This window comes from Augochlora pura, chromosome 10 (genome assembly GCF_028453695.1).
Source record: "Augochlora pura isolate Apur16 chromosome 10, APUR_v2.2.1, whole genome shotgun sequence".
Lineage (NCBI taxonomy): Eukaryota > Metazoa > Arthropoda > Insecta > Hymenoptera > Halictidae > Augochlora > Augochlora pura.
In genome coordinates, this window is record NC_135781.1 from 34692434 (window position 1) to 34712548 (window position 20115).

General features: G+C 33.3%; 4 protein-coding genes across 14 annotated transcripts in view; 1 reads left to right on the forward strand and 3 right to left on the reverse strand.

The window, feature by feature from the left end:
* Positions 1–422: 422 nt before the first annotated feature.
* Positions 423–7081, reverse strand: LOC144476338 (uncharacterized). 4 transcript variants are annotated; one of them, XM_078193101.1, is made up of 8 exons: positions 7017–7045; positions 2782–3083; positions 2571–2696; positions 2393–2491; positions 2149–2302; positions 1885–2062; positions 1552–1717; positions 423–1455 (listed from the first exon to the last, which is right to left on the reverse strand). In XM_078193101.1, coding segments are annotated over exons 3-8 (1221 nt in total). In that variant the 5' UTR covers positions 2573–2696; positions 2782–3083; positions 7017–7045; the 3' UTR covers positions 423–833. The 4 variants fall into 4 exon arrangements, with proteins under 4 accessions (XP_078049227.1, XP_078049228.1, XP_078049229.1 ...); XM_078193102.1 differs by lacking the exon at positions 7017–7045 and adding an exon at positions 3807–6696; XM_078193103.1 differs by lacking the exon at positions 2571–2696.
* Positions 7082–7852: 771 nt separating this feature from the next.
* Positions 7853–10374, forward strand: Rab21 (RAS oncogene family member Rab21). Its single transcript, XM_078193203.1, has 4 exons — positions 7853–8175; positions 8292–8459; positions 8516–8634; positions 8726–10374. The coding sequence occupies exons 1-4, from the start codon at positions 8035–8037 to the stop codon at positions 8964–8966; spliced, it is 669 nt and encodes a 222-aa protein (XP_078049329.1). The 5' UTR covers positions 7853–8034; the 3' UTR covers positions 8967–10374.
* Positions 10375–10732: 358 nt separating this feature from the next.
* Rhogap68f (Rho GTPase activating protein at 68F) lies at positions 10733–17596 on the reverse strand. Of its 5 annotated transcripts, none has more exons than XM_078193199.1 (10): positions 17345–17596; positions 16575–16682; positions 14198–14311; positions 13774–13954; positions 13476–13694; positions 13275–13373; positions 12999–13186; positions 12720–12920; positions 12530–12636; positions 10733–12444 (listed from the first exon to the last, which is right to left on the reverse strand). In XM_078193199.1, the coding sequence occupies exons 1-10, from the start codon at positions 17391–17393 to the stop codon at positions 12271–12273; spliced, it is 1440 nt and encodes a 479-aa protein (XP_078049325.1). In that variant the 5' UTR covers positions 17394–17596; the 3' UTR covers positions 10733–12270. The 5 variants fall into 5 exon arrangements, with proteins under 5 accessions (XP_078049325.1, XP_078049324.1, XP_078049326.1 ...); XM_078193198.1 differs by having other exon boundaries at positions 14198–14326; XM_078193200.1 differs by lacking the exon at positions 17345–17596 and adding an exon at positions 16915–17304 and having other exon boundaries at positions 14198–14326.
* Positions 17597–18031: 435 nt separating this feature from the next.
* The window catches only part of Mical (Molecule interacting with CasL), a 43817-nt gene continuing 41733 nt past the window's right edge, over positions 18032–20115 (reverse strand). For all 4 annotated transcript variants that reach the window (XM_078193196.1, XM_078193193.1, XM_078193197.1 and 1 more), the window contains one exon: positions 18032–20100. In XM_078193196.1, the coding sequence (XP_078049322.1) occupies positions 20004–20100 (97 nt within the window). In that variant the 3' untranslated portion in view covers positions 18032–20003. The remainder of the gene's footprint in view (positions 20101–20115) is intronic.

The window sequence follows — 20115 nt, forward strand, 5'->3', positions numbered from 1 at the left end:
TTTTTGGACCCAAATGTTTGAAACATGATTGGCATCTTGGAACTTCTATACATATATTCACATTTATGATTGCAATTTTATGTAAAGCCCAGAAAACGAAAAGCTATGGATAAGAAACCCTTTTTACACTCGCACGTTTACTTCGGCTAATGCTTAGAAATAAAGATACCATAAACTGCCAGTTGCTGAATAATAACCTTATACCTCATATTAGATTACAATGTCATCACAGTATTTTGATGTACGTAGCTAATCATTACACTTAGAAAGTAATTGAAAACTCTCTGCATGCTGGGAAACAGTTTGCAAGGAGTTCACAATTGTATATATATATTATATATGCGTGGCAGTTTATAGGTACTTTTTTATCTATGCTACAAACAGCATTCCAGTAGAAACATCGTGCTCTTTTTCAACTGTCCTCTCGTAAGAATCATCTAATAGGCATGGAACGTACTTCAAGAGCTCGCTCATGAAGACAATACAATATGTAATTTTATGTATGTATATATATGTATATGTATATATATATATATTTTTTTTTTTCTTTAACAACCAACGATCGAGGATACATATCCGGCGTAACCTTTCCTAAGAGCACTATATGTCTACTGTACACTATAACAGTTTTTCTAATCACAAGAATTCACTTTCCCATCATTCATAACGTCATAAACTCTCTGTGCTCGATACGACAAAACTTAAACACTCTCATCCAGAGCCTTTCTAATCTGGGATAGTAAATGGTAGCATATTTAACACACAATTTTGTATCATAGCATACGTCTATGTGTAAGAAAAATAATAAATTAAAACTCTATGAGAGACTGACATTAATTAGAGACTGATTGCCTTGAGGAGGCTGCGTGCATGGCAAAATCGACGAGCGGATTACTTGGGACGGTAACAATGGAGTGTGAAGTACTACTGCTTAAAGTAACATTGGTAGAAGAAACTAAAGACAATGGCTTACAGGACAATTGATCAATCTGCTTAATAGGTACCAATTTGATTGGCACATCTGTTTTTAACCTGACAGCTTCCGATACTGGTATAGCTTTTAGTTGAACACTTTTCAACGGTTGTATCTTGACCGCTGATTTTACAGTAGCACTCGTACTTTGTATAATTTTAGTAATCTTACTTTCACCAACTCCTTGATTAGAAGATTCATCGTAGCCAGAATCTGATGACGAGTCACTAAACGTCTTACTTGTCTGCTTAGAGACAGTAGTCTCTGTACCAGACTCTACACTATGGGCAGGACTAGCAGACGCGGAACTGTGGACAGGACTGGCTGATGCAGAACTATGCACAGGACTGCAACTTAATGCATTTGTTTGTTGTTGTCGTTGTTGTCTAGCTATACAACCGATACAAGGTTTTATTAATGAAGGATCCACTATTACTTCCCCATATGGACCTTTGAATATTGTTCCACAACAAATTACCTCCCTAAAATTAAAAAAAGAATGTATACTATATTTAGAACAATGAATCTAAATGTACGAGTTGTCGAATTAATACAAGTTAGTTAATTAATTAAATTACCTTTTGAAATACGACAAATCGATAAATCCATTAACAGTTAAATCATCCTTTGATTCGGAAATATCCTGCATATCTAATTGTTTTTCAGTCACTGGAATATCATCGCTACCTACGGGACTACCTGCGCGACTGGAGCTTTTACTGCCATTTCCATTTAAATAGTCTTCTGTAACAAAACATTCGAAATTATGCAATGTAAACTTGTTAGTCTTTTTCTTCGCAGTTAAAATTTATTTCACTACAAATGAAGTAAAACGTTTGTTGAATTAAGAAATAAATCTGATATTTATTAAAAAATACGTTTTATTTTAACACAACAAATTTATTGCAAACCTGTTAAATCATCGCTCATTGCCGGGCTTTGTTCACGATCTCTATCAGTTTTTAAGTAGATATGTTTCTTCTTCATTATCTTTTCAAATTTTTCTGGTATATCTTTTAGTTTCTTTTTATTTTTTGATTTAAATTTCGTTAACGATTTTATGCCAGGTCCTGCACGTGCATCGACAACCTGTAGAAAATAAAAATTTCATTCATAAATAAGGCTGTGCTTAGAGAGGAAAGTCATTGAATAATAGCAGTTCTATCAGAACTTACGTGTCTCCAGTTGCGATTACTTCCTGCTGGTAATTTCTTCCATCTTTTCACTAAAAGTACACATGCATTACAAATTTCACCGGTGCGCCTTTCCTCCAGTTGGAAACATTCCATAAAATCATCCTCGTATTTTTTACTGTCTGTGAATCGTGAGCTGTATGAACAGAAGATTTTTTTCTTTCATTTTTTTATACTTAAAAGAACAATCTATTACGTCATTATTGAAAATTATTTCATAGCTGACCTGCTAGACTTGGCTTTACAAATGCAACACCCAGTACTAGATCGATAGACCTTTGGCTTGTGAAAACTAAACATTTTGCAAGTTATTTTGACGCTGCTCCTGCAAAAGCAAAAATCATTAAATGATATTTTCAATGTCGGTACAAGGTGTCTGATTAAAATTTTGTATAAAATCTTACATAAAAAAAGTATATCACATGACAAGAAATTCATAATAAAACCAATAAAAGTTTATTCCAACTGAATTCACTCCAATACCATTGAGAATTTACGATCGATCTACATTTATAATTGTAATTAATTACCTACAAAGAAGAATTGCATATAGGTACAAGGATATAAAAGAAACGTTTAACCGTATGTGAAGAACGCGTCCTGAAAATAATGTACCTTTATTGAATACAGCATTTTCGATGATCGTGTGACCGTAGTCGAAATTAGCTTCGTTCTGTCCGTACGGTATAAAATCGTGTATAAAATTCATTCGCGACAATTTCTCACGACGAAAAAATCGTAGATCGTCACCACCTTTACAATACTTGTTTACATCGATTCGTTGCCAGTTCAGTAACTAACACCGCGATTTCGGCTTGACAGTGTATACGTGCAAGACGCTACGCGCCGTGACACACGCATTGCTACTAGGGGGCGTCCATAATCTCACGGATCCCCACTTATATTACACGATAAAACTGCAAAGAAAAACAATATGCTGAAGGAAATCGACACTTCACCTAAATGTTTATTTCTACAAAGAACCTCTTTAAAAACTCGGTGACTGGCAATATTATATTACATGTTGTGCCTACTTGTGTCATTCACATTAATGTTAAACCTATGTAATACATTGAACAATTAGATCACACTTCTTTTTAAATTCAAGTACCCCTTTCTCCAGAACGTTATTAATGCTTTTCATTCAGATCAAACTTTTTTACGATACAACGTATTAATTATTTTAATGATATTTTTAGTACATACAGAGACATTTCATGCCTGTAAACATTGATTTCATGTGTGCGAATATCCTACATGTGTACGTATCAACTGCAACGAGCTCCATAATACTATACAATGTACGAGAGAACTTCGAGTAACAATTTATCAATAAATAAATACATGAAAGAAGAAATCATGATAATGTTAGCAAGATAAAATGATGCTGAATTTCAAATGAAGAGAAATAATGGAAAATTACGTTGTCTGTTACAATAAGAATCTAAAAATAGTGAAGCGTGAAACCACAACAAAATGCAATAATACACGACCGATATAACGAAGCATCGGATTTCGTGAAATGTTCCCTCTTTGATTAATTTTTAGAACGATCATTATGCCGTGCCCAGGCAACAAGAGCGTGTAAGAATATACACGTTAACTTATGTCTGTTGTACGATAAATATTTAAATATGTACCTTGAGCGATATCGGAATACTTCTGAAGTGTCATCGAAACATAGAAACATCTGCGTTGTTTTCCCAACCCCGTTTTCAAAAACGCTGGCCAAGTCTGCCGCGGCTCACGTTTTACGAAAAATCAAGCGAATTTTTTATGTTCCTCGTAATTATTCGCTTTTCGATGTCTATTGCAATTATAAGATTATAAAGCAGGTCAATGGCGTCACAGAATGAATCGTTTACCATGGCGAATGTGAATTTGAAATCAAGAAGGGCGTGTTTGACTTCGATAAGTTCGTTGGTCGCTAAGAGGAGTATATATGTATACGCGCACGAGACGGTTATTCGTTCGAGATACACATGTTGGAGTAGGTGCAACGCGCGGAGGCAAACCAGTTTTCCTTCGATATTCCGAATTTACTCCGTATAGTACCCCATCCGTCCTTGTCTTTCTCAAGGATGATTTTATCCAGGAGCGTAACAGCATTTCCAATGATTCGAACGTATCGCTAATGTCGTGTACGCGGTTGCACTAACGTGTTCCTTGCATATCGAATAAATGGTTCCCCCCTCGATTGTAGCTTGGTTAGCAACCGTAGTTTTAGATTATTAGTTATGAAAACACGTGACTTTTCTTCCATAAACTTATAAGGAAGAAAATGCGAACCACCAATTAATACGTGTGTATCGGCAATAATTTATATACTACCAAACGAATGTATGTTGGGAACGAGTAGGCTAATTTTCCAGTAAGGATGAGTGCAATTTCGATCCTTGCGTCACGAGCATGCACAGCCCTGCATATTAACGTCTTTCTTGGTCTCGGCGACGCACACGACATATTTTTTTCTGCGATTCTGGGAGTGGCGCCATCGGTAGTTGAAACCACAAAGCAAGAATGTTGCAACGCACCTATACGCGAAAAAATGTAAATGTGCTTTCGCCTCGTTGCAGTCGATGAGCATGGTGTGAGGGGGAAGGCAGACGATGTAAGGCGCAGTGTAAGGGACATCAGACAACAGGACGGGAGGGGGAGAGGGAATATAGCGATGTTGCCACGTGGTTTGTTGATCGGTTGCTTCTTCATCCCGATACGACTCGGATCTCTGACCCCACTGCGCGGACATTGAATAGTATTTCGTATTTTCTTGACACAAGTGCACAGTTGTTTCCGTATCAATCAAATAAAAAACACTAAAAATATGCCAACCAATTAATAAAAAGCCCGTTGCAATCTCAAAGTCGTTTTATGCATTGTACATTTCGAGTTATAGATTGTTGATGCTCGCATAATTTTAATCTGTTTATCATTTTCTAAAGATTAATACTATCATATAATATACGCACGTTCGTGAGAAGATAAAAAGATCGAGGTAGCATCGAAAGAGCATCGTTGAGATGTTTTTAAACCATGATTTTCTTACCTTGAATCATAAATAAAAATGAAACTCTCATTTTAAGGGAAGAACGAACAAACCAAAATTGCATCGAGCCAAAACGATGTGTCCCTGACATGATAACTCGGTAGTTCAACTTTCCTTCTCACTTTTACAGTTGCTCTGCCGTTTTAAAAATAGAAGACAGTACAACCCCCCCATGTAAATACGTGTCACTCGATTCCACGAATTGTTCAACAGATTACCGTGTTGGCCAAGTAACTATTTATCTATTAAATAAACAATTAGCACGATTAGGACCGGTAATGTCAGGTTAATTTCGAACTGAGAGACTTCGTTTTCATTCGGGCGATGTTTAACGATGTCGCAAGTATCTGATCGAGATGACCTACATTATGATAAAACTGGTTCCAGTATTTTGGTTGAAATAAAAATATCCAGACATATTTCTTTACCATTGTGATAAACAACCTCGAAAAACGATTCCCTATTTTTAGAAGTGAAATTTAAATGTCATGAACAGCGTTAACAGACAATTAAAACCAATTTCAAGCACGATTAAATAATTTCGTCGTCTCGTAGCAATAAATGTCGCATAATATTTCTATACTCTGTTGTGGCTGGTAACAGGTTTGTAATGACAACGAATCTCAATGTTTAAAAGTTCACCATTGACATTAGAGCAATTGTCATAGATCTCAAAAACAGTATTCAATTTGAATGTTCAAGCTGAAAGATCAGTATTTAAATAAGAAAATTTTTTGGAAAAATCTCTCGAGTTCTTTTTATTTAGCTCGAGGCAAAAAGCCTATCATTTTTGTAGAAGATATACATGTAAGAACTCGAGGCTCCCTTTTCGAAACACGTTGGGCTCCTACCGAAGATCATCGGTGACAACAAGACGTGTGCCATTTTCACGAACAGGGACAAAAAAAGAAATCTACGGACAAACGTGGTGCACCAAACGAAGGACGTGCGCGAGCAGGAGACCGACATGGCGCGTGGCACAGTACGGTCGCCGCCATGGTCGGCTCTTTCCCTTCCCTCCGTCCTAACCAACCCCGTCGCGATCAACTGGCAGTATGTTGATCGAAAGATCGGATAAATGTAACATTAATGTTGATCGATTGTCCAAAAATTATTCGAGCAATCCCTCTTGAATAATCTATGTGACAATAAAGACTGACACGAACCTTGAGCGAACAATAAGGAGAAAAGTCAGCGACACGATACCCGCCACAAGCGGGCACGCCATGACAGATGATACGGCACGCACAAACAAACAAGTCCACTTGCCAAGTGGAACACCACGCAAGTAAAAACGCGGGAATTATCCATCCCGATCGACGAATAATACGCAACAAATGAGTGGTTATTACGATGATCCACGAACGATCTTTCCTGTGGATTATTCAATGTCCTGTCAATGCAACGACCAATGCCGACAATGAAAAATCCGTGAAGGTACGCGGTACCTACGACAATCAAGTGAAAGTTTCTTGTCGCACTTGACATAAACTACGAAAATTTTAGCGACTGCAGTGGCATGTAGCAACGATTGATCTAGAGAACAACCAATGAACCGGACGAATCGAGAAATAAATGTCAAATGTATTAGCGATAATACAACAGTAGCCTGGCAGATTTTCGTCATAGTGCCGAAGACGCTGACATCTCGGAACATATTTATTCAGAACACGTGAGTAATTTCGCATGACAATCTGCGAAGTTACTGACAACGCGTCACGTTATCAATATATCGAATTTTTGCGACACGTGCTCTCGAAATTCACATTAAGATGTTAAGATTAATGACAGAAGAATCGCTTACCTTTTCAATACAGGTGACGGCCAGATTTGAGAACTCTTTTGCGCAGACTCACGGCGCTGGCTCTCTTCTATACTCTAGTCAAGCGAGCATCTGTAACCATCGAAACAGATATTCTTGTTTTATAATGTTGTTGCATTTCTTGGCTTTCAACGCGCACATTTTCTATACAAATCAATTTTTCTACAACGCATTTCATTTATCACAGCAATATATCGAGTTCAATAAATGTGTAAGTTTATCTTTAATGACGAAAATTTGACTTCCGGTGAAGGATTTGATTTTTGTCGGTCATCAGTTCGATAGTTTACCACCAGGGTACCGAGTCAGTAAAAATTCAATTTTTCAGATACAAATACAATCGAACCAATTCTCTTTATCGAAATTTACCTTGTAAATCTATAAGCAAACGACAATGTTTATGGAATTTATAGGAAAATTTCTTCTGTCAGAATAATCGAAAGATTATTGCGGCAGCTTGGTAACAGAGAATGTAGCGCCATCTTCGCGAGTAACGAACGTAGTAAAAAAATGCCAAAATACAGGTTTTTTAAACGCAACACAATGCAACGCATAGAATAAACACTTCGTTTCTTATACAATAGCATAGATGAGGCAATTTAATTCTACCATGTTAATGCATGAAGTTTGAATGAAGAAGATTCCTTATTCCATTAATAATGTGATTCCCCTGCTAAATATTCAGTACAATATTTTGAACTTCATGGCAAGAGTACAACCGATCAAGTATTCCTGATTTGCCATCTATCGGTGATACATTTGAAACACGAAAGTATATTATATATTTTGACGTATGTACAACATGCATACATGCATACATACTTAGATGCATAGATGTTTTTGCCTTTTGTTTGCTCAGTGGTCATTGAAATGAAAACAGCTGATTGTTTCGTTTTAACCTTATTCGGCAGAAATAAAAAACCAAGTACGTTCTGTGACAAATCTGTGACAACTTCAATTTGTTCTATTATTTGCTAAATATAGGAATTAGTTGTAAATTATGGCCAATTCAATCAGCACCACTGGTAACGATTATAATTTTAAAGTGGTTTTGCTTGGGGAAGGATGCGTCGGAAAAACTTCTGTTGCATTGCGATACGTTGAAGATACATTCAATGCTAAACATCTCAGCACACTACAGGTTACAAATAATATTTTCTACTATTGTTTCATGTTTCTGCCTTTGCCTACGCTTTAAATCTATTCGACATATACTTGTCAAATGTACTTTGACGTATCGCAATTATTAACTTCCAGGCCTCTTTTTTAAATAAGAAATTAACTATAAATGGGAAGAAGGTAAATTTGGCAATATGGGATACAGCAGGTCAAGAAAAGTTTCACGCGCTTGGACCAATTTATTATAGAATGTCTAATGGTGCCATTTTAGTTTACGATATCACAGATGAAGATACCTTTCAAAAGGTATGTTCTAAGGGAACAAATATTTTTCCATGTTTTAATTGTTGTCTATTTTGCAGGTAAAGAATTGGGTTAAAGAGCTGAAAAAAATGTTAGGTAGTGAAATCTCTTTAGCAATTGCAGGAAATAAAATGGACTTAGAAAAAGATAGGAGTGTTGCTATAGAAGAAGCTGAAGAGTAAGTTTTTCTTCTGTATTAAAAATTACTGTAACTTAACATGTGCATTTGATAAGTATACAATGATAATGCAAAATTTGTGTGATATTAGATATGCAAAGCAAGTAGGAGCTATGCATTTTCACACTTCTGCAAAATTAAATCAAAATATCAAAGAAATGTTTTTGGAATTGACAAGACGAATGATACAACACGCTGATGAGGTTGAGCAAAAATCAACGCTAACAAGGACAAGTAGTACACGACGCAATGTTGTTGTAGTAGAAGATGAAGCTGAAGAAACAGAACCAGTTAAGAGTTCCTGTTGTGGTGGCTCTTCACAAGCATCTTAATTTTAGATGATTGTCTTGTGATGATTTTTAATTCTAATCATGTTCTATGTATATATAAACAATGTAATTGTTTTGCCGGCTTCTCTAATATTTTTTTCATATTTTTTTGATAGTCTTATAAAATGATCATATCATGATTACAAGTTACCTTAATCAATTTTTCAAATTGCATTATTACAATGCAGAATGATGTATTATGATATGAGGTTTGTACAGATTTAATTATGCTTTTTGTTTATGTTTTGTACTGTAAGCGAATCGAAAATGTAATCATTTTTGTTAATATTATTTAATGCCACTTAACAAACGGATAATAGGATAATGGAAGTTGAATAATATTGCAATACTAAAAAAATTCAGTGTTCTTATAGCATGAACAAACAATTTTCAAGATTTTGTATCTACAGTGATTGAATATTTACTGTAAACCCTATAAATTTAGAATCTTTTATACATATTTACACAAGTACAGTTTTATTTGAAATATTTCTTATAAACGTTAGAAGATCTTTTATTAGCGTAATAATTATATATACATTAAAATATATGGAATGAGTCACCAAACATTTTCATTTAAAATAGCTCTGTTGTTTTTGATGATATGGGGAAATATGTGAGCAAAGGATATTTGCTTTACACATTCTCTTGTATCATTAAAAACAATAGAGTTAGTTTAAGGAGAAAATTGTAGATGATTCACTCTGTACATATATAGGATATTAGAGTCAGTTACTGGAGAATGACCAATTACTATGCCTTTGATTTGTTTTTGGATATAATTAATTTTATATTTATCAAATAAGGCATATTAAATTTTTGTATTAAAAAATAAACAAAGTAAAAGAATACAAAAATATAGTATGTCTTATCCAATAAATGTTAAATTAACTATGTTCGATAATAAACCAAAGGCGCAGCTATTGGTTATCAGACAGTATCCAATTCCATTACCCTGTATATACATATATATATATATACACAAATATCAGTTTTAACCATGTACATATTAATATTGCTAATATGTTATTGTACAAAGTCTATAAAGGCAGTGACTGATAAGCTATGTATATCATGAAATTTGTAATATTTCAAAATGTAATATTTCATTTCTTTGAATAGAGCGATAAATATAGGTATAAAATGTGATGCCTAATAATAATTTAATTGAGTGTATTATAAGAAATACTGACTATTTTGAAAGTTGATTTTCATGTATTTCAATATTTCATTACATTTAACAGATCCTCAGTTCATTTGTAAACCAAATATATTGTTACTCATGTATATCGTGTAGCTGGAAGATTTATCATAATTACCAGATGTATGTATTTCTGTCATATAAATGTATGTATATTTAAATACCATTGTGTTTTAATAAAAAGTTAATTAACATATACACATGCGTAATATGATGTTATTTCTTGGGAATTTCATTCATAGTTTATTTAATAGAATCATCATTTATATTGTAGTTCACAATTTAGATTAATCTATAATTAGTTACAAATTAAAAGACTGCTGGAAAATATAATTACCTTAATGTAATTACATGCACGGCATTCGTGAGACTAAAGACAAATATTCTATTCTATCACAGGTACATACATGGATTTTAAGATCCACAAATCTATCTACTGTAGCAACATAACAATTTCGCAACGATTCATTATTTTTAAACATAATTTTTATCGATAGTTTCACGTAAATTTATGGATGGACTGTCCATGGCCGTTTGTGAACAAGTAATTGATTTGGAACATTGGAAAAGTGATAAGAAATGATTAATTGTGTAACATACATTTGATAACATAGTAATTATTCTTAGTTTTTATATAAATAATCATGCTTTATTACAGTAACTTTATTCTACCAATAATTAGAAGGAATGTAATTAAATTGTTTCAGTTCTATACAGGTCTGTCTGGGTTAGTCTCTTTGATAACAAAAAGATTTGTATTAGGCAGTTAGCCTCTATTTTATCCCAGAAACCCATAATGGCAGGACTATTTAAGAAAATATACAAATATACGTATTAAATATGGAAATTATTAGTAAGTCTTTTATCATAAAAAATGATAATAGACGTATTATGCTAAATATTACATTACATAATACCCTGACAATTATTTTTAATCTAATCGTTAATTATAAAATAATAATGAATAACATTTATCTTAGTTTTCATTATTATTTTGAACGAGAAAATAATCATATAGATCATTTTCTTTCAATTTTCATAATCGTTATTTTACAAACTGTAATTGTGTACAAACTTATAGATATATAAGCATGCTAATCACATATACAATATATTTCACTGTATTTATGTGTTAATAAGAAGTTTTATTACAATTTAAACTCTATTTTACGGTGTATTGCAAATTTAAAAAAAAACTCATCGTTTCTCGTATATATCTATAATTAAGAGGTCAATCTTATTTAATTGGACTAAAATTTTATATTACTATCAATTTTGATGAGTATGTACATAATTTCAATACGAAGGATGCCTGCCATATGCTATTGACACTGACTAATTTATTATATTTTGCTTTGGCTATATTATTAAACTATAACAAGGCGTAAATATCAAATAATCGTAATTTCTACAAATCTTGTCATATTCACTCCCTTTATAAGTTATTAATATAGTGCGATCAAGGCATCCTGTACATTGCCATACTTCTGCTTTTCTATTTTTATTATATTGTACTAATCCTAACTTTTACAATTAATTGTTTGAGATTTGCATGAATCTTTGGTATACCATTAATTTCCATGTACGTTCAAACATTTATCGTCTATTATTTAGATCTCTTTATATTATTTCAATAATAAGTATTGTTTATTCGGAAATCATTATACCAATTCATTAAAAAATCTTGTGCAGATTGTATAACTAAGCGCTATTTGTGACATTAGTAGGTATGCAAATATTTCTCTGTATATTCAAATATAAAAATATTTTAATCAACGAAGTACGGATGTTATAATTAAATATGAATATTATACATGATTTGTTATGTTCGTTCTTCAAGTTCTAACAAGTTTGATATGACTTCGAAGAGTTAAAAATGATAAATAAGACTCCATTGTTCTTTTTTTTATACTCTAGGATGAAGATCTCAAATACTTGTCGAACCTTTCATTAAAAACCCTATAAAGTTTTCCTTCGAAGTTAGTTTGTGTTATTTTATACAATATCAAACTTGGCAGCAAAATTTGTAGGATTTCTCTCCTATAACATATATAGTACTAATTTCGTTTCAAATTAGGCCTCCAAAATTTGAGTTCTAGAATCTTTTTAAATAATAAATATTGTATCTTGATGAGTTAATAGAAAATCTATGAATTGGTTAATGGGACCTATTGCTGAGAGTGACATTCCACGGGATGGTGGTGCTCTGACAAGATTTGGACCAAATACCACAGCAAGATTACTGGATGTCATTTTGTTTAAATCACATCTATCCATCACCTGTTGAAACAGTACGTTTTACTACACACTATTATTTATCGTGGAAAAACAAGCGAATATAGTTATTAAAATAACATTATCTTACCCTTGATAAAAATTGTACAATATATTTTAAAAGTTGATAGTTGTCCTCTGGTAGTTTCTCAAGTATTAAAATCTTTACTTTCCTTGGACGTTCATCTTTTGACAGAGCTGAAATAGAAATGTTTTATGTATGCACATAAAATTTCTATAAGCTAGAAACAATGGATAAATATAAGAAATGGACGACATACTCTGAAACTGTGTGATTTCATCGTATAGTTCGTATGTCATTAGTGGTTCATCTAGTTCGCGTAGAAATGCTTTGAGAAGAACTGCTGCTATATGTGGATCTCCATTGAAATCGACAGGTAACCCTTGATTACAACGACTTTGGAGTTGTTTGACTACTGTTACCTTAGCTGATCGTCTAAATATACCTTCTGTTTCTAATGCTGTAGGAATACAATATTTGCAATCATTATTGTACCTTCTTGATAGTATTATGATTATAAATGATTTGATTGTATTACCGTCAGGAGTATCGAGAAATTTAACACACTGCCGTACTATAGGCGGTATAGGATCACCATTGTTGTTTTCTTTTATGAAGAAAAGGCTTGCTCCAAATTGAGTGGTACCAACTGGTGTTGCTACCGTACTCTGAGGTGGACTTGAGGGTAAGTTCTTCTTATTTTTTAACATTAGCTGTTCATTATGTCTGCAAAAAAAGAAAAACATAAACAAGAATTCATCAAAATAAGAAATATGGTTAATCAAACTTTTGTAATTGTAGAAAAGCTGCTTACTCTATTACTTGAGGAGGTATAATAAGCTGATCGAGATTAATATATTGTGCCAGTTCTTCCAAGTAATTAACATACATCATTTTACGACCAAATTTTACACTAAAATAATAAGAATAACAATTAACAATGTTATGGTTGAACAAGCCTAAGACAGTGGATACGGTTTGATATTTAATATTCTAAAATAAAAAAAGCCGTTACCTGATAGCTGGCTTAAAGAGTTGCCATACGATTCTGATAAAATTGGTCGGATGCACTAAATATAAAGCTTTTAAATTCTTTTTATACTTTCTATCAAACGCTTTATATGCTTGCCATAACCAGGATAGTGGTAGTTTATTTTTAGAAGTGAGACCATAATGAAAATAAACAAGGCTGTAGTCTTGTTCCACAAATGTGTCTAAAGTATGGGTAAGATACCTGTTACATGAATAAGTAGATTTCAGATTTTGGTACCATTGAATAACCTCTCAGAACATTGGAATAAAAATAAACAAACCTGAGGAACTTGGCATGATTAAATGCTTCTTTTCCAACAGGAGGTAACTTGCACGCGGATACAACTATTACTTTGCGACCAGCACTATCATCTCCAACCACTTCTACAATACCATATCTCGATATATCGATATAATCTTCTTCATCTGCAAGGTCACCATCCAATGCAGCAAGATCTTCTGCTACTCATCATAAAAATTTATATTCAACAAATAGCTCAATCTTAATTTTCTTTCGAGTGTTTTTACAAAATGGTTACCCAATATAACTTATTTAGATTATCACAAATGTCATATAACTCCCATTGCTGTGCACTGTTATACCATGCAAAGAATAAACTGTACAATGGTCTACATAATTCACCTGCTATGCCCCAAATGCCATGACATTTAGTGGCTACTAACAGAAGATAAAAGGTCACACACCGGATTCGATAACTGGAGCATCTACCAAAGCTTCTTCATAGTTCTCTTCGATCGTCCCATCGCTCACTGGACTCTCCAGATAATTCATCCTGGTACCAGCACCAGTGCTTTCGTCTAAAAGTTGTACAGCTACAAAATGATTACTTTCATTATATCCTATAATAACTATTAAATGTATATTCAACTAACAGAAATAAAGAATTTTCTGGAAATGACAATACATGTAATTTAAATGAATTTAGAATGAGTCGCGTTCGAACCTTAGTCGGTGACGGACGTGTTATAGTTCTCTCCTCGTCTAAGCGTGTAAGTGTATTATTATTGTGCGACCGGTGTGACAGTGAGAGGTCAGTCATCGGTGTCGCGTCCACACATAGACTACCCATGCACAAAATAAGATTCAAATTAATGGAATCAACCTAATTAACCAGGCTAGAATGGAAGATAAAACCTCCTCTTCCCCTCTCTACAAACGGAATGGGTAACGACGAGACAAGCAAAGCGTGCAAGAAACAGTCCGGAAACTGGCATTAACAAATACAAAAAACAAGCAACAATACCAAATTATTGGCTGAAGCAACCAATTACTACATCAAATCGCTGTGGACCGTTAACGCAAAACACAAAAGAAACTGACAACGATCATGACAAGATTATAACATCCTATCATGAGTCCCAAAAATCACCTCCTATTTTCGTAAATGGGGTACAAAACATAACACCACTCAAAAAGCTACTAGATATAATAGCTCAAGATAATTATATTCTAAAAGTTCTAGGTAATAATCAAGTTAAAATCCAACCAAAAAATACAGTGAAATATTTACCCATCATAATTGCATTAAAGGAAAAACAAACAGAGTGTTACACATACCAAAGAAAGCAAGATCGCAACTTTAGAGTAGTCCTTAAAGGAGTCCACCCAACTACAGATATAGACGAAATAAAGGAAGAGCTGAAAGTGAAGGGGCATACTGCAAGAATCGTTTCCAACATAAAACACCCAAAAACGAAACACCAATTGCCGATGTTTTTCGTTGAACTAGAACCTAAAGAAAATAATAAAGATATTTACGAAATTAAAAACCTCTTAAATACAATAGTAAATTTTGAACCCCCATACAAAAAACGTGAGATACCCCAATGTATGAACTGCCAAAATTATGACCACACCAAAAACTATTGCCACAAAAGGCCACGGTGTGTAAAATGTGCTGGGCTGCACTTAACGAAAGATTGCACGTGGAAAGAGAAGAAAGCAGAAGCTAAGTGTTGCAATTGTGAAGGTGCCCACCCAGCTAATTACAAAGGATGCATTGTACGTGAACGATTAGTAAATAAACTATTCCCTGCATTGAGGCAAAAAAAGGAGAACGCATCAGAGGGACAGCAAATACCAGCACCCAATCCTAGACAGCACGATATTACATACGCAGATAAAGTAAAAAGAAACAAACAAGAAATAAATACACAACAAATCGATCAGGACCCAGCTCAGAATAAAGCTCTGCCAATACAGGACCAAAGCAATACAAACAAACTCGAGGATATGATGTCCAGACTAATTGACAGAACTTTTAAAAATAGGAATATGAAATGCTAACGGTTTGGTTCAAAAAAGCCAAGAACTAAAATCATTTCTGGAAATAAATAACATAGATATTATGTACATATCTAAAACACACTTTACAAGGAAAAGCTACCTTAAAATACCTAAATATACTATTTATAATACCCAATATCCAGACGGAACTGCACACGGAGGAGCTGCAGTCATTATCAAAAGTACAATAGATCATTATGAAAATGCAAAATATAACACAGAACATCTACAAGCAACAAGTTTAACAGTAAGAGATTGGAAAGGCTCAATCACATTCTCAGCAATATACTGTCCCCCGAAGCACACTATTAAACAAGAAGAATATACAGCTTTCTTTAAAATAGTAGGAGAAAGATTCATAGATTACAATCGAAAATACTAAGATTAATAGTAAACGCACCATGCTTCGTCACGAACGAAATCATAAGAGAGGACTTGGGAATTCCAACAGTTAAATCCGACATAGCCAATTTTGGCTCCAAATATACAAAGAAACTCAGCTGTCACCCAAACCAACTGGCAACAAATCTACTACATGAAACAACAGACAAGAGAAGACTAAAACGTCACAAACCACTGGACTTTGACAGATTCGCATAAATAACCTCACACATTACACACCAAGTAATGTAAATAATGTTATTGGTGCGAATCACTGGACGAACACCAACACGCTAATTTTCATCACTAGCTATCCAATTTATTTATTGCTCTGAGGCAGATTGTAAATCAATGGGAAAATAAAAAAAAAAAGAAAATTTAGAATAATCTTACCATTATTCGAAGTAGTCTGTAACTCTGTATCATCGAACTCCAAGTTGGGCTCATAATCATGGTAATCTGACAAACTTGGATATGGGTCTTCGACGTCATTAGCTATTGCTATTAGAAAGAGAAAAGGATGCACATTATTCTCTATACCAAATATGCATTAATGAATCAAAGGCCAGCACACTGACCAATGTGATTCTTTGTTTGACCAAAGGTCTTATCTTACAAGCAATTAGTTATAAAATTTGTAAGCAACAATTTAAAAGAAAGAACAAATAAAAAACACATTTGCATAAGAGGTATCATAACAAATTGATGTCTTGTGTAAACCTAGCGGTTTTACCTTATATATCATTTTTCCGATCACATTACACAGCATACGATCTCCAATAAACATTTTATTGGGTTTCGACGATGTTTACAAACTACTATAGATCCGTGAACCATTCAAAATTAATTTTCCACCGATATGTGCGTATATTAAAAGTAGGCGACAGGATCGAGCCAAGATATTACATGGTTAGTCACCGATTTTGCGATACGCACTATCGTCTCATAACACGAAAGTAATCAACTGTTATCGACGTATGTGTACATATAGCAGCCCGAGGTTTATCGTAATATGTTCTGTCGTCGGAACAAACACAAGAAAGGTCTGCGTCGATCGCCAGGTTTTATAATGATCATTTCTAGAGAAATATGTAGTTGACGTGACGTTTATTTGACACCTTGGGCAGCGTCAACAATCTCTCAACAGAACACGGAGCACTCACCTGTCAAAGTTCGCGTTGGGCTGACCGTTGGTTGATAATCCGCTTCCATTTTCTGACAACTGCGCGAATAAACAGTGCCCGGATTAATATACGGGGCGCTCTGTATTCCCTGCCTTTACAAACGGACAACGTTTCTCTTCTCGAACGACATTATCTCGACGAGGTATAGCAAGCCGACGTATTCACGTCACGCTTTCATCTGTTGTGTCGCTAATTGTAATTCGTAGTCGCTTGTAGTCGCTCGTCACTCCCTTTCCCCACTGTGCGATTAACGAATATCTTCATACTCTATCTCCTATTGGTCGATTTTGCGCTTTTGCGATTGTGTCAATGGCGCGCTAAAAATATTGAAATATCACGTGACAAATTCAAATTCAAATTGGGAGCTACTACGTTCGGAAATAAATTAGTATTTATAGAAGAATAAACTGCACGTGAGATTTCTATAGAAATGATATACGATTTATAAATAATCATTTTCTAGATGTTCTGAAAAATGAAATTTCAAGCAATACAGTAACAGAAATGTAATTCGAGGTATTCAAATAATCCTGATACAAAATTTACTATTAGCTTCTTGAAAAAAAATTAATTTGCCATCATTTTTAAAAAGTTCGATTTTCTCTATACCTGGAAAGGTACAGAATAGTTAAGACTAATATAATTGTGCTTTAATAAATGCAAATACAGTTTTCAATGTGTTTATTCATTCTTTTGTAAGAGACTAGCTTTATTTGTAAAAAATTACACAGTTTCATTAGGATTCATAAAAACTTAAAATGAACACATGAGCTCCCAGTTTACATTTCTTTTCAATTACATATGTTGCACAATTCCAGTTTCTAGGCACACGTGGTTCCTAAAATGATAATACAGTTTCTTCAAATATGGTTCAATATTGTATTTTAGAGTTTGGAGAAATTAGTTAATTCATTTACAATTATGAGGCACAGTGTTCGATAAAATATTTTGATAGTAAAAATGACCATTAAATTAAGTAGCATTAAGCCATATATTATATGTATATTGTACAGTAGAAATCCGAAAGGAGACTAGTACTGAACTAGACAGTGTGGATACATTAAAAACAAGATTAGTCGATGAATTTTAAACTTATAAAAATTTTTTGTTTCAATTGGTGTAATGTCGATCGTGTGAGCTCAAAACCATACTATGACATTTAGTATACATTAGTCTTTAATTCAAATTGTTATTACCAGGCAACGATTTACCTTTAACGATAATGCGCTTTAACTTTATTCTATCCTAAATGTTTCATAATACGTATATTTTATCAGCATATCTATTATAGCATCACTATTACACAAAAATAATTGTACATGTTATGTTCACTTAAATTTTTATGATTAATCTATTGCTACATTTTCAGCTTGTATTTCGAGATTTTGTTTAGTAACGTTTACAGGGAAACTTTTCTATCAATTTTATTTATTTATTTTTTAAATATTATTATATCATTCTACATCATTTAATTACTGTAATGTCTAACTCCTGAGGCTAAAAATTGGCAGCTTGCTTTCGATGTACGTAACTAACGATATAAACTATTATGCATTTGTGTACGTGTAAATATGTACAAATCAAGATATGTATAACTATACATATATATATATTTAAATAAATATTCATGTTGAATAGAGCAAGGAAATCAGAGGCTTATTTCAAAATCTGATTCTGATTATAAATGTAAGTTCATTTTAGATTGTGATTACATTTCATACAAAATTTTACACGTTTGTGACTTAGCATTATTTCATAATTCTTCATACATTTTGTTGTTTACCAGTCTCTTTGTAAACATAAAAATAGATTTCTACATCTTATTGAATTATAGAATATACATATGATGCACGTGTGTAAACGATATTTTCTATTATCACTTCATTTTTAGTTACTCTGTTAAATTGCAAAATACAACATTTCATGTATATGATAATCGAGTTTATATAATGTGTACGTATAATGATTACATTTTGATTGATGTACACGAAAAGGCAGAACGATCTTTCCTGTGATAAATTATTTCACATCTATGGTCAATAATATTTCACGCTGACAAAATATATATGTATTCACAAGATATTTTTTAAAATCCATATGTCACATTGTATTTTTGTACAGATTGCACAATGCCTGTGCAATTATTTTCATCATGGTTGTATAAATATTTTTACACGTACTATTACTCGTGACTCGCCTTACCTTATGTTTTAAGCAATACGGAACGGAGTTAATTTTTTAAACAATTCCATAGGTTTGAACAATTTGAAAATTGCACGGTTAATGTAATACAAATTGTGTATACTGTAAACGAATGATGGACTTTGAAAAGAGTACACGAAGCGTATGATATTAAATAAAAATATGCTATATATGATTTATAACGTGAACGATTTAAAAAGACAACGTTTAGTCCGTGCTTATAAAAGTGTTAATTGCATGATCTGTTTGTATGCGCGAACGATACTTATAATTCCATGTATATCTGTATGCGTAAAAATGATTTGCAACTTAAACTGCAATTGGTACAAGTTACTACCTGTTTCTTATTTACAAAATTATTAATTCAGTTAATTAATAAAATTCATCAATGAAAATAGAGAATGGAGCATTATGTACAACATTAATGTGCTTCCTATTAAACCGAATACTTAGGACCACATTTTTTTATTGGAGTTAATCTGAGGCCTTTAGCCAACATTTGAGCTTCAAGGTCACGATCTTCGTCTTGATACCTAAAAGAAAAGTAT